This window comes from Paramormyrops kingsleyae, chromosome 7, assembly GCF_048594095.1.
Source record: "Paramormyrops kingsleyae isolate MSU_618 chromosome 7, PKINGS_0.4, whole genome shotgun sequence".
NCBI lineage: Eukaryota > Metazoa > Chordata > Actinopteri > Osteoglossiformes > Mormyridae > Paramormyrops > Paramormyrops kingsleyae.
Window position 1 is genome coordinate 11,494,470 of NC_132803.1, and position 13,342 is coordinate 11,507,811.

Here is a 13,342-nt window from a genome sequence, read left to right on the forward strand (position 1 = left end):
CGAAATCGGAATTCATGCGACTTTTACGCAGGGGCGGAGCCAAAGGGGTGGCAGGGGTAATTAATTGCCACCCCCAACAGAGCCCTTGCCACCCCCAGTGCCACCCCGCAGGAAATGGCAAACATTAAAATATACCAATGAGGAGATCGGGCAAAGATTTGAGCGGAAAACTGTAATTTCCGAGTGCCCCTGAACGCATCCCGACACAGCACTACCCTGTGCGTGCTGCTTATTGACGTGTCATTGGCTAAAAGCTCTGGCAGTGGCACGCCTTCCAACATGATCCAAAACACACCCGCGGTACTAATAACAGCAGGAGTTAAGCAGGTATTTATAATATATTACACTGTATATACCTTCCTAATGAGACGTGCTCACACACTTGCAGTACATAAAACATAGCAGCATGAAAGTGTTGCGGGGGCGGCATGGTGGTGCAGTGGTTAGCACTGTTGCCTCGTACCTCTGGGACCTGCGTTCGAGCTGGCCCGTGCCCGTTGCTTCCGGGATAGGCTGCGGACCCCCCGCGACCCAGTAGGATAAGCGGGTTGGACAATGGATGGATGGATGGATGGAAAGCGTTGCGCACTGTCTGCTCCATGTCTAGTTTAAATTAGATATAGATCGTCTTTTAGACAGCGTCTTAATTTGTACGTACGTATGTTTTAGTGCACATGCTGAATTATAGTGTTCTTTTATTATTTTAGCAAGATTTTTTTTTATTAAGTCTGTGTGGTAAGTGTATATGTGTGTATATGTGGAGAACCAGTCATTAGTTTTCCACTGCATGTAAGCAGGCTATGCATGTCATATTAAAGCTTTGAATCAACTTCACTTAGTCTATACTGTAATGTGAGGGTTTAATTAGCTGCCTAGATTCATTAATTTAATTAATTAGATATAGGCTTGGTCTTTATGATTGGTGTTTATGATTTTATAAATGTTGTGTTTATTCAACAAACATTTACAAACTCATTGTTTATTATGAGTGTGTACGAGAAAAATATTCAAGCAAAACTGGAAGGCTCATATCGTAACCAGGCAGTTTTCCAATCAATAGTGACGTCTTTGTTTTTGCGCATGCGCGTCATTGCGTCTTTGTTGTTTTGTGCGCACGCGCGCCAGTTCAGTATAGTGAACCGTTCACATTGTAATCTGATATTGCCCACATTAAAAAGAGTAATGTGAACAGGCAAACAAAAAATCCGATCTGAGCAGAAAATGAGAGCCCTTGAATTCTCACTCTACTCAAATGTAGTACTCTCTCTCTTATAAAAATCAAATACCCACACTACTCCTATTTAGGGGTGAAAGAGTCTGTACATGACCTGAGGGAGGAGCTCCTGGATGTCAGACCCAGCTGGGCGGCCCTTAGCCGCAGTGTGCATGTCAGTGCCCCACCGTGGGCAGGGGCGCATTTACATAGCAGGAAAATCACAAGCAGGAACTTGGCATGACATTGACCACTCTTGTGCAGCCAGGAGGGGAGGAGCCACAACAAAGGCAAACATGCAAAGTGTAGGGAATTCCCTTTATGTGTGTGTGTGTGTGTGCGGAATATGTTTATATTACATTGTGGGGACCAAATGTACCCCAAAATGTGATTTAAAAACTGTTATTTTGACTGACCATTTTTCAGGTCCCTGCAAAGACCTGTGGATGCAATCAAAAAACTAAAAATGTCAAAAGTCTCGTATTTCGTTTGGTTACATATGGATAAGGTTATGGTTGGGTAGGGGTTAAGGTGGAAATAAGTCCCCACAAAGATATGAATACAAACCTGTGTGTGTAGCTGCCTGTGTGTATGTACAAGGCTAAACAACAGGGACATGGTCTCAGCCTGAGTACCCCAGCAATGGGGGAAGGTTCATTGGGGTGGGGGGCAGTGTAGGCGGAGCCAACAGGATGGGCTGGCCAAGTCTTTAATTTATTTAGCTGTTTCTCACCGACATACACAAATAGAGACAGATGAGTGTAAAATCTCAGACTTTTTACAATCTAATGAAATGAGGACAGGTGGCCAGCCTGTGGCGGGGGGGGGATGGGGGGGCAGCCGGGCAGCATCTCCATGCTGTGTGTGAGGACAGACCCACTCAGCCCAATATTCATCTGGAGACATGCTCGTGTTCATACAATCTTGATTATCTTTGCATATAATGTTTTAAGCTTAATGAACGGTTATATGATTTACTATATTCACTCTGCTTACTTTGTTTATGTACACAAACTAGTTAACTATACCATAACATGTTTAGAAGAAAACAAACTGATGTGAATTACAGCAAAAAGGTTCTAAGGATGTGGAACTATTCTCAGGGGAATAAGCTTTGTTTGACCCTGACGGTAAACTACCGACAGCTTCAAATGAATGAATAACACAGAGGAAGTATTCGGTTGGACAGCAGAATCACACTGCCAGTAAATCTCACCCTTAACGACCCACCATAACTACAGCTCAGTCTCACATTTCCGCAAATGATATTTACACAGCATTTTCATCCAAAGTGACACTTTCAGTGACTTTCCACTGTAAATCTGGATTTTGTACTTAGCAGGTGAGGTTAAGTACCTCTTACAAACTCTGAGTAGGATTTCACTCCCTACCCATTGATCCCAAATCTAAGTTGTTAACTACTTTGCTTGCTGTTGATCATCCATCAAACCTTCTCCAAGTTATAGCTCTGGGTGGCTTTGGTGATGAGTGGAGAGACTCCTTCTGAGTCACTGGTGCACCCTCAGTCTTCTGACCTGCTGTAGAGGTAGTTCTCTTCACCGATGTCCTCAGTTCTGCCACCATTATCTTCTGGGCACACGATTCCCAGGGTGACTTGCAGTTTCTGTTCCTGCTGTCGCAACTCTGTAGAGTCCACAAGGTCATAGATGCTGGCCATCGACCACATAGGGGTGGGAAACCAAGCGCTCACATCACCGCCTTTGCCCACCACTGCCATGCTGAAGTAGTCCCGGCTGATTTTCAGCTGTTCGCGAAGCCCGTTCACCGAATCCGTGGAGAGCCGCTCCACCTCCGTCTGGCTTTTCCCTGGGGAGGGAGACAGACAGGGGGCATCCCGTGATGTTGCAGCTGCAGAGAGTGCAACCGCTTGCATAGGCGTGAGGGAGCAAAAGTGGGTGTCTCTGACACATGGATGGCTCACCGTTTAGTGGAAAGAGCTCCACAAAGCCAGAAGCTGAGGGTCCTTCACCAACCAGCTTTAGCAACGCAAAATGCCGTATTCCTGAGCAAAAGAAAGACACGTCACTGCAGCAGAGCTCTGCTTGGTGGTGGTGGAAGATTACTGTGGAACATTAGAGTAAAAGCCACATGATCCTGAGATTCTCCGGACTAAACATCTCCCCACCAGATCGCTAAACTTCTCGAGATAAAAGAAAAACGATATCAGATGATAGCCTCGAAACTGACAATATGCCCGTGACAATTTTAATGGTCTTAGATTTTGTAAAGTGTTTTAACTTCAGTTTAAATGTGTGACATAGTTTTTTTTTAGTAACAAATTAGAGATTTTGTGGTCAGACGTGCCATATTTTGCTGGGCATGGCAACTCAGCGCAGAAATGCGAGCATGCTGCACGTCAAGTCAGGGTCTCGTACCCAGAGGGCAGGCCTGTCCGTCCAGGGCCTGCAGCTGCTGCTGGAATGAGTAGTCATCCTCTGAGGGGGCAGAGATGATCAGAAGCCTCCTCTTAGACACAAACCTGGGGGCCACACAAATCATCAAGCCTTAGTGAGCTCGTTAAGCAGGATGACAGGCCTTGACGGTAACTGGACTTGTGACTGAGAGCTCAGTGTCTTCCAGTGTGTGAAGGACTTAAGGTGTCCTGATCCCGCTCCCAAACCAAAATCACCTCAGCAAAGACTTGTCACTTTCGTCCTGGTCCTGGGAGCGGGGGCAGGACCTGTAGGCCGTCCTGCCCCTGCCCAGCTCAGCCTGTCTTGACGGGAGGGCATCCACGTGGTCCATCAGGACGGTCCCGGTCACCGGGCTGTCAAAACCCTTCTGTAAGGTGGTTGGAGAACTTTAGTAGACAGAAGGGATACAGTGGACCAGCGTCATGCTTAAGCGTGACTGAACTTGGAGCTGCGCAGTCTGATTCTCACAGGTCTAACTGCCGTCACGAGTTTGTCAAATAATACTGAATAGAACCTGGGGAAAGACAGAATCGGGGAAGCAGAGAGGAACCTACCATTGGCTTGAGGTCATAGTCAGTTAGCACCACGTGGAAGGTCTCCGGCAGCAAGGCGTACTCCCCGCGCAGCTGCGAGATAAGCTCCTGATTGGTGGATTCCTCAGAGGCCTGCTGTTGACAGGACTCCGCCTCTGCGATGAACACACAGGGCAGCCTTCAGCAGAACATTTAACTGAAAGCACGCCAGTCAGCAGCCAGTGTGAGGGAGTCAGGCATACCGGGAATACAGTGCTGCAGGGACACAGTGGCATCACCCAGGACCGTTACCACGGATACATTCCTCAGACCCAGCTCACAGCCATGCTTCTCAGTCTCTGACCTCTGCTGGATGTACTGTGGAGCCTCTTTACTGGGGGCACCGATCACCTGGAGAGAGCCACATATCCAGTATAGCCAGTAGGGGGCGTGGTGCTTAAAGAGCTGCCCTGCCATTAAAGCTCATATACAAACTGGTATGGTCTCAGTAAAACAGTCACATGGGTATGATTATTAGCCCAGCCAGCTTAAACAGAACACAGCAAGCGAGCGGCTAAGTCTGCCTTTCTGTTTCACGTGTTTGTGGTTGGCCGGGCGGTGTGGAGGAGGAGCATGAACTCACCAGAAGCCGCCTTCTCTCTCTGTGTTTCTCCAAATATGCCCTCAGCACTTTTCTTTCTTTCTCTGTTGCATTCTGCTCTAATTTTCTCCCTCTTCCCTTTTCTTTCTTCTTCTTCCTCTCCTTCTTTCCTTTGCCTTTTTTTGTGGACTTTGCAGAACTTCTTTCTGTCCCAGAACGCTCCGCAGAGTTCACCCCATCTCTCTTCTGAGCCCCTTTACCTCCCTGGTTGTTGCCATTCATATTGCCCTCCGAACGCCAGGGGGCACTGTCCTTGCGGGTGGCTGTCTCGCCGACCGGCTGCTGGGTGGGGCCAGGCAGGACTTTGGGCCGGGGGGAGCCCTTGCGGATCACAAACCGGGACTGGCCTCTGAGGATGTCCTGTACCTTGCTCCTCAGGGCAGATTTCCTGTCCAGGGGTTTGCGCTGTCTAGCCACCACGGTGAGATTTCTCCCCCGGAGGGCGCTGAAGCCCCGACCCTGCACCTTCTTCTTCAGTTGCCCCTTTTTCTTGGAGACCTTGCACTTGACCGGAGGCGCCTTGCCAGTGAGGCGCTCCAGCTTGCGCAGGGGCATTTGGTCGATGGCCTCCAGCACGGCCTGCACCCTCACTGGGTAGGGGAACCGGACGCTCTCCTGCAGGCTCTTCTTCAGGATGACCATGCAGAAGGTCTGCTCTGGGACCTGCAGGTGGTGGAGAAGCCTGCTGACCGTCTCTGGATCCAAAGTCTCCTCGGTGGAGGTGCCCTGGGAGCTGTGGCGGCGCAGGGTGCCCTCCATCATGGCGTTCTGGATGATGGTGAGGATGACTGTGTCCCTGGCCGCCAGACGGCAGTTCAGGCCCTCCGCCTCCATGTCCTGGATCTGCTGCTCCATCATACGCAAATAGGAGTCTGAGCGCGAAGGGGCTACAATCAGCCACAGGCGGTTCTGACCCACCGCGTCCACTAGGAAGGCCAGCTCGGGAGACAGGCTGGGCGCCGGGCCCGCCACTTCACTAGGAAGTCGATCTTCCTGGATGGGCAGCCCATGCCGGACTGCAGATAGAACTGGGCCATGTGTCCAGAGCAGGAGTAGGAAGAGGGTCTGCGGTGAGGGGCTCATCGGACCGGGAGTTCAGGACGAATTCCAAAGAGGATCAGGAGGATAAGGGAGGGAGGATCTACAGAAGGTTCTGGCATGCCAGCACTGAGTCCAACCGCTATCTGATGAGAGACTGCAACCAAGGGCTGGAGCGAGGGGGGGCTGAAACTCTATACCACTCTCCCTCATTGGAGGATCATAAAGAGACAGGACCAAAAGACATGTGTTAACATGTTACAGCATTGAACATGCAGCGAGAATTTCATAGATAACCTTGAAATGAAAGATGATTGAGAGGAATAAAACTGAGACACAGAGAGAGTTTTCCCTTATTGGGAAGCATGGAGAAACATGGCTGAAGGTAAATACATCTGGAGACACATCTGGAGACTGGCTTCACGGGGTGGGGGGTCTTGGGCCCACCCCTTGTTACACCAAAGGCCTCTTTAAAGGCGTCCATTTGGCTGCACTCCTGTCCAGCTCCTTGCGGGAACGCGGTGAGGAATGGCTGAGAGGATCCGCAGCAAAGATTCCGTCACTTGGCCGGCTGAGACCGTGAGACCACCAATTCGCAATCCTCCCCTGCTGCCACCCCCCCCCCCCCACAGGCTCACCAACAACACTCAATGTGCTCATGTTTACTAATTTATACTCCAGTTTAATCTGGGTGCTCTCACCAATGTTTGGAACATCACCTAGCTGAGGTGCTCACATCTGTAAGCTCGCTCTGAGCAGGAGGCGTGGGCAGAGGGTGGGGGGAGAGGGGGCCTGTGTACCGGTGTGATTAGACACAGATTTCATGCCATGGCCCAGGCCTGTCTCACCATGCCACCGTCGAGCGTGGTTAGGATCTGCACCTTAAGGCAGGGTGGCTTCCCTGCTGTTTCCTGTTTCACCCGCTGTGTGTGACTGAGAGGGGTGGTGCCTTGGAGGACAGACACTTAGCTCTGGCTTGGATGCACTCAACACACGCTTTGCTCAACACACACATCACTCTGCGTGCAGTAGCAGGAACAGGTGATAAACTGGAAGAGGCTCTATGTACAAGCAGGACCAGTCCACCCAGGTCATAGGCAGCCACCGTGGCGGTGTAGCTGCTGTAGGGCTTCACATGAGCTTGTCTGTGCTACAGCTTCTAAAACAGAGGGAGGGGGTTCTGCAGAACGTGGCACATGTGGTCCGGACTAGACCGCACAGCTGCACTCGGCCCGCATTCCAGGAGGAGGAGCCATAAGCGGGAACACGTGGGGAGGCTCGGGGGGAAACATGAAAGCTGCAAGGTGGGGGAAACCCACAGAGGCGTCAGACTGGGGGGGGGGGGGGGGGCACATGACCCGAAATGGCAGGGAATAAGGGGTATGGACCAGGGACGTGTGAGGGAGCCTGAGCTTCTGCTCCCTATTGGCCTGAGACCGTGAGACCGAGGATGTGAAGTTGAGGTCCTGAGTGCCCCTTTTCCAGCAGTGATTTAGTACAAACTTTGTTTTGATTTTCGGAGAGCCTCCCCCCCAACCCCTCCCCAGTGGAGCACCTGCCCCTGGAAAAGTCTCTGCACAGCCCTGGTATGTACCCCACGCTGCACAGCCGCTCCGGGCGAAAGGTGTCAGCTAGCTAATAGACAGCAGATGGGAGGGGCTGCCCCCCATCCCTGCAGGGGCTCCGTGAGAGGAACAGTATGCCCAGGTGGCCAGGCCCCCGTCAGCCTGCCTGCAAATCTGTCCTGAGCTCCAGGGGCTCGTTCCACTGTGTGGCTCAGTGGGCTAAGCCTCCGTACCTGTGGTCAGATGGTTGCTGGTTCAAGCCCAGCCTTAGCACACCTGTGGCTCCTTGAGCGAGACCCTTAACCCCCCAGCTCCCTGGGTGGCTGCCCAGTGTGGGCACCTGCAAAAAGCAGAAAGAGCTCCAGGGGATCCTCTCCCCCCCTCCCACAAGGGAACATTATAGTGCCCCTGCATGGCCCAGGGGTGGATACTGATGGGCAACTACAGTAGGAGTAAAGGTCACCAGAGCAGCAGGCTGACGTGTAGGGAGGCCAGCTGAATGCCCCAAGGCAGAGCGGCCAGGCCGTCCAGCTCTCTGTCCCTCTGGGATGGATCTCCAAGCACATTCCTCAGAGCCATCTTTGGGGTTCATATCCAGCTCAGGGTTACCCTGAAAGTGCCGAGTCACCAAGAACAGGCTCACCTGGCACATTTACCCTCACTGCCCTCTCAGCTGGAGCTAAAATCACCCCAATCTGCCTCCATAAAACCTGTCATTCCACCCGGCCCTTTATTCTGCAGATGTAAGGGCCCAGACCCTTCCCATCAACCCCTGCTTATTCAGTGCCAGGGCAGAGAACAAGGAGAGGTGGTGATTAGACCGTCAGAGGTATGCGTGTTGTCTTCCCTTTTGGCCACACACCGGACACGTGACGTTTGCATGTCGGGTCGAGTGGATAACCCTGCACCTGCAGCATACTCTCCGTGACCTTTGACCTGCCTGCAGGGGCCAGGTGTCCTACTGAGGGCACAGATTCACCACTGACCAAAGCGGCACCCCCCCCCCCCCACTTTCCCCTGACCACATGGTTCACTGTTAGCATGGACACTCTATGAGAGTGCCGGGTGCAGACGCCTCATTGTAAACCCCTCTGCTGACAATGACCCCTGACCTTTGATCCCACTTTCAATGGCCCTGGAATGTTCCGTGGCTATCCTCTGAAAACAGCTTGCGAAGAAAGCAGGCAGAGGGACTCGGAAGGACAGTATGTGCTCTCACCTTTATTAATTCTCTTACGTCTATGTTTCTACAAAAATAGTACAAAACTGCCGGAATAACGGGAGAAAACAGCTTAACCATTCCAACGCATTTTATGGTTTTAAAAATAAAATGTTCTCACACTTGAAACAACATGCAAGTTAAAGCAAAGAGCAGAACTCTTAACGTGTGACCCTCCAAGAAGTTTATGATGCGCTGGCTCGCAGACCGAACACCACAGCGGATGCTCTTAGTGGTGTCAAACAAGCCCTTCACCCACCAGAATGGGAACACAGCCAAAGGGGGGGGGGAATCCCAGGGCCGTTAGAGGGTGTTCATGGCCGCTCTGCACCACAATTTTATTGCATAAGGTGCCAGTGTGCGTGTATATATACACATATATATACACATGTATGTATATACGTATGTATCCGAGACGTACTTCCTGTACTGCTACTTCCTGAACGTCCTGGCTGTGTTCGCCTTTCCTCAGCCAGCCTGTATCTTTGTCGACAACGTTTACAATCAGGTCACACCAGTCTGTGCTTTGGGTCAAGAAATTAAAAAAAAAAAAACCCTTCAATGAAACACGGGGGTGGGGGTGGTAGGGGTACAGGCCCAGAAGGGGAGCGGCACTCGTCTGCCTTCCCTTCGGCCCGGCTGCTCTCTTGTTCTTCTTTCTCGTCTTTTTTATTCATTTTTTCTTTTGTACAAGCTGGCCCTTTGCCAGCTGTGCTGATCTGTCTGTACGTTTGCGACAACAGATCTACAACAGAGGACACAGGCAAGGAGCCCGGCGATGTCATCGCCCAATGCATAGCGCTCTGCGAAACCACCCCCCCGGCGGAGAGCGCGGCAGGGCCGCAGCGTGCGTAAACTAAGAAACATATTTTTTTAATATCAGGAACTTAGCTAAAATTGAAGCCTCATTGTCCTTATTCTTTGTGTTAAACACCGCATCAGCACATCCAGGCAGATCAACACACACAGGAAAGATGGCCCAGCCAGTCTAGGCTCAAGCTTAGGTGCCTCATCCTCTTCCTCACTGCCTCCTCCTCCTTATTGCCTCCTCAGACTCCAAGCAGAACTTCTCATAAGCTTCTACCATCTCGGGATCCATTTCATCGTCTTCCTCGGGGTACCTGAAAACAAGCAAGACCCATTCAATTTATTAAATTAATGTCAAACAAAACAATTAATGCTAAGGGATACACTTCTAAACAAAAAAAAAAAATGTCACTAGAATGGTTCAACAGCTCCCCTTGTGGCTACATGGGTGAACAACATGCCCTATTATGCAGCAATAACAAGGACATGCATCTCCCTTCCATGGACTGCAGAAGCTCTTTGTCCAGTAAACACAGTACCACTGGGCCAGGCACACAGCTGGAAGGATTCATGGATTAATGCCCTGGGGGGGGGGGGGGGGGGGTGGATGGCGGTGAGGGGGGGGGGCAGCTTACCCCTCGGTGCCGTTCTCCTCACAGATGTCCGGGCAGTAGGCCTCCCTATCCAGTATGTCTTGGTAGTGCTCAGAATATTCTAGAAGGAAAGGGTGCACAAGAGGCAGGACAGTGAGGACTGAGCGGACTTGGGCTCTGGACCAGCGAGCGCCTGGTCTCCGCGTACTGACCCGGATCTGCAGCCGTGAAGGGCGTGCCATCTGGCGTGTAGAACGTGGGCTCGTTCTGAGGGAAGAGACGGAGATGCACATGCGTGTGGGAGTGAGCATCACTCAGGAGCCCGCCTAACAAACCCCCCCCCCCCCCCCGCCCAGTGCCCTGCGTTAACGGCCTCCTCACCATGAAGTAGTTTGGGTCATTATCAGGCGTGGCCTCTACGGCGGCACTCCCGGAGTAGACCCGGCCCCAGTTACTGGACCTCAGCTCCAACAGACTCAACAGCATCTCCTTCACATCTCTGAGAGAATGTGGAAGAGAACAGTTCACTGAGCCCACACAGCTATGTTTGAGCGCCCCCTTGTGGATAGCAGGTGCTACGGCCCTCTAACCTGCCGCATTTGACATCCAGCTGAATGCTTCTTATTTTTGTGATGAGGTCTTCCATGGTGGTCTCCCCATTCTCCTTCCAGTCATCCTCCAGCACAGAGCCAGTGAGCTGGAGAGACAGCAGAGAGACAGGGGATGGGCAGATTCCGCTGGAGGTCCCTGAAGGCCTGGTAAGACCACCAGAGCCTCCTGTAGGTCAAAGCAAACGGTGGCACAACCCGAATCTCATATACCCACTACTAAATTCCTCACGGTGCTGCCTCGCTATCAGGGACTGTGCTACGCTGGGCTGAATCCCCCGTACCTTAAGCAGCTTCACAGTGCACATGAGGTTTCCATCCATGGGGTTGTTAAGCAGTGTGTGCAGAAGGTCTTTCAGTGCCGGCAGCAGGACCTTGGCGCGTTTCTGTGATCCTCTGATCTGAGGCCAAGGGGCTCATGGTCAAACTTCATGAGGCAGAGGTGTCTCCAAGAGCAGACACAGCATGGACACAGCCCAGGCGGTCCTCACCTCCAGGTTCAGGTAGAGCTCGCCCAGGAAGAGCACGTAGGAGTGGAAGGCCTTCTGCACCTCCTCGCTTCCCTTCATGGCCTCATCTCGCGCCTTGTACTCCGTGTGGCACCTGCCACCAGAAGCACGCCGAGCAGATTAGCTTGTGAAGGTAATGGAGGATGAAAAGTAAGACTACTGCTAGCGGGGGCACCTTTCCAAGAGAAGCTGCCGGAAATTCCCACTTGAAGGACTGATGAGCAGATGATGAGACAGGTAGTTGCAGAGTCGTGCCCCAGTGTAGGCAAAGTTTGGGATAGACATAGCCTATCAAAAGAGAGTTTGACGGTTAGGACAGTCAGATCGGTGGTTCCTCCCAGGGACGGGACCTCCTGCCTGGACCGTACCTGCATGTATATGAGCCTCACCAGCTCCTGCAGGGTCTCCTCCGTGGTGATGCACTCATTCAGCGTGGCTGTGAAGTTCTCCATGTCCAGGTCGAAGGTTCCCGGAGAGGCCTCCAGCTGCCCGACAAACTCCTGTACCAGCTCTGCGAGCCAGTCCTCACTATAGTAACTGCCCAAGTCGTCCTCCTGTTCGGGTTCCTTCAGAAAAGAGACAAACATGAGAGAAGAAGCAGGCACAGCTATAATGGAGAAATAGATTTTGGTAGATTTCACCAATTAGGGACTCAAGTAAATGTCAGGGGGGGTGGGGGGGGGGGATTCAGATCTGTTATTTTACTATGTGGCTACATGCCTGTCACTGCCTTGTGTTTAACAGGAGCTGGACCCTCTACTCTGAACTCCTCACCTGCACTAAGGAGTAGCTGAGTGGGTAGAACTCCTCTGCCTCGGCAGACAGGATCGAGCCCATGGCCAGGGTATCGTCACTGGCACCAATCTGGGCTGGGCGGGGTGGCCTGCAACCTGCAAGCTGACAGGTGTCACACAGCGAGTATGCACAGGAATGGCACAAACATCACAGCACAGTCTCTCCCACACAAGTGATGCAAATGATTAAACCCAGAGTTGACAACTTCGGTCAACTGGTTCGGGTGAGATTTTCAATTCGAGTCAAGCCTGTACACTCATTTACATGCATGTAAGACTTTTATCACCTTGTAAATAGTCTGTAGGGTATGCAAACTATCCCGACGATTCTGATGTAGATAATTTTAATAGTGGAAAAATAAAATTTGCGGCTTTTTGCGGGAGCGTGCGAGTCTGAAAGCGTGAGTATCACGTCAGATGTGTGAGAGTTGGCAACCCTGTTAAACCCTTCATCTTTTTCTTCACCAAGCCATAATTTGTCGCCTATTCTGCAGAGACGATTAGGTTTAAAACTAGGCGTTTTCCAGAAAAACAGCTACAAAAATTAGTTTCCAAACATGATCTCATGTTTGTCGCTACCAAGCGTTAGCGGCAGGGGAAATACAGACCCGCACAGATCACTGTAGTACTGTTCTGGTACACAGGGAACCACCTGTTACCGGGTGTCCCCTCCTGTCACAAGTCGTCTCAGCCCCATCGGGTCAGACATGTCCGAGTTTCATCACTAAGGGCCCTATTAAGCCTCCCGCCCCCGCCACACACCTCCAAGACCGGCCGGGCAGCTGCTCTCCAGAAACGAGGGCGATGTCCGTGGCTGTCGCAGCGGCTCCCGCTGGCTGAACGAAAATCGCGCGGCGTCACCTCCCTCCAGAGGCCCCTCGGCCTTCAGGACGGCGCGACCGGCCCCGGGCGCCCGATCGAAGTGCTCGTTCATACCTGCACTGAAACAGGCAGAGCGGGGAGTCACATCCGAACTGGAAACCGAATCGAAACTCAAGGAAACGGCCGCACACTTTCGGTCTGACTGTTACTGACGCAGAAAACAGAAAAAAGCTGTCGGAGAACCTCACAAAACACAACTTCCTGCTACAGCTTTGGTTAATCCCTCCCTCTTTCCGTTTCTACCTTTTTCTTTCTCTTTCTTTTCGCAGTCTATACAGCTATGTGCGGAGAACGCCCCCTGGAGGACCGGAGGCCTTATGAAACATAATAATAATAATAATAATAATAACAATAATAATAATAATAATGTCCATCCATTTTCTGAAACCGCTCAATCCCAACTTATTATTATTAACAAGAAGAAGAAGAAACATGCTGATATTTTAATGCAGATGAATATATAATAAATTTATGGTGAATGGAAATAAAAGGTGAAATTGTACCAG

General features: G+C 51.4%; 2 protein-coding genes across 2 annotated transcripts; both read right to left on the reverse strand.

Annotated features, from left to right (window-relative positions):
- Nucleotides 1-2,024: 2,024 nt before the first annotated feature.
- On the reverse strand, nucleotides 2,025-6,228 carry ccdc80l2 (coiled-coil domain containing 80 like 2). The gene is made up of 7 exons (XM_023808331.2): nucleotides 4,804-6,228; nucleotides 4,424-4,571; nucleotides 4,203-4,336; nucleotides 3,864-4,015; nucleotides 3,610-3,713; nucleotides 3,156-3,236; nucleotides 2,025-3,040 (listed from the first exon to the last, which is right to left on the reverse strand). Exons 1-7 carry the CDS (start codon nucleotides 5,902-5,904, stop codon nucleotides 2,736-2,738), a joined length of 2,025 nt encoding a protein of 674 aa, XP_023664099.2. The 5' UTR covers nucleotides 5,905-6,228; the 3' UTR covers nucleotides 2,025-2,735.
- Nucleotides 6,229-8,625: 2,397 nt separating this feature from the next.
- Nucleotides 8,626-13,075, reverse strand: paip1 (poly(A) binding protein interacting protein 1). Its single transcript, XM_023808234.2, has 11 exons — nucleotides 12,717-13,075; nucleotides 11,935-12,050; nucleotides 11,529-11,726; nucleotides 11,336-11,448; nucleotides 11,143-11,254; nucleotides 10,936-11,052; nucleotides 10,634-10,740; nucleotides 10,425-10,542; nucleotides 10,256-10,310; nucleotides 10,086-10,164; nucleotides 8,626-9,764 (listed from the first exon to the last, which is right to left on the reverse strand). Exons 1-11 carry the CDS (start codon nucleotides 12,886-12,888, stop codon nucleotides 9,665-9,667), a joined length of 1,287 nt encoding a protein of 428 aa, XP_023664002.2. The 5' UTR covers nucleotides 12,889-13,075; the 3' UTR covers nucleotides 8,626-9,664.
- Nucleotides 13,076-13,342: the final 267 nt, after the last annotated feature.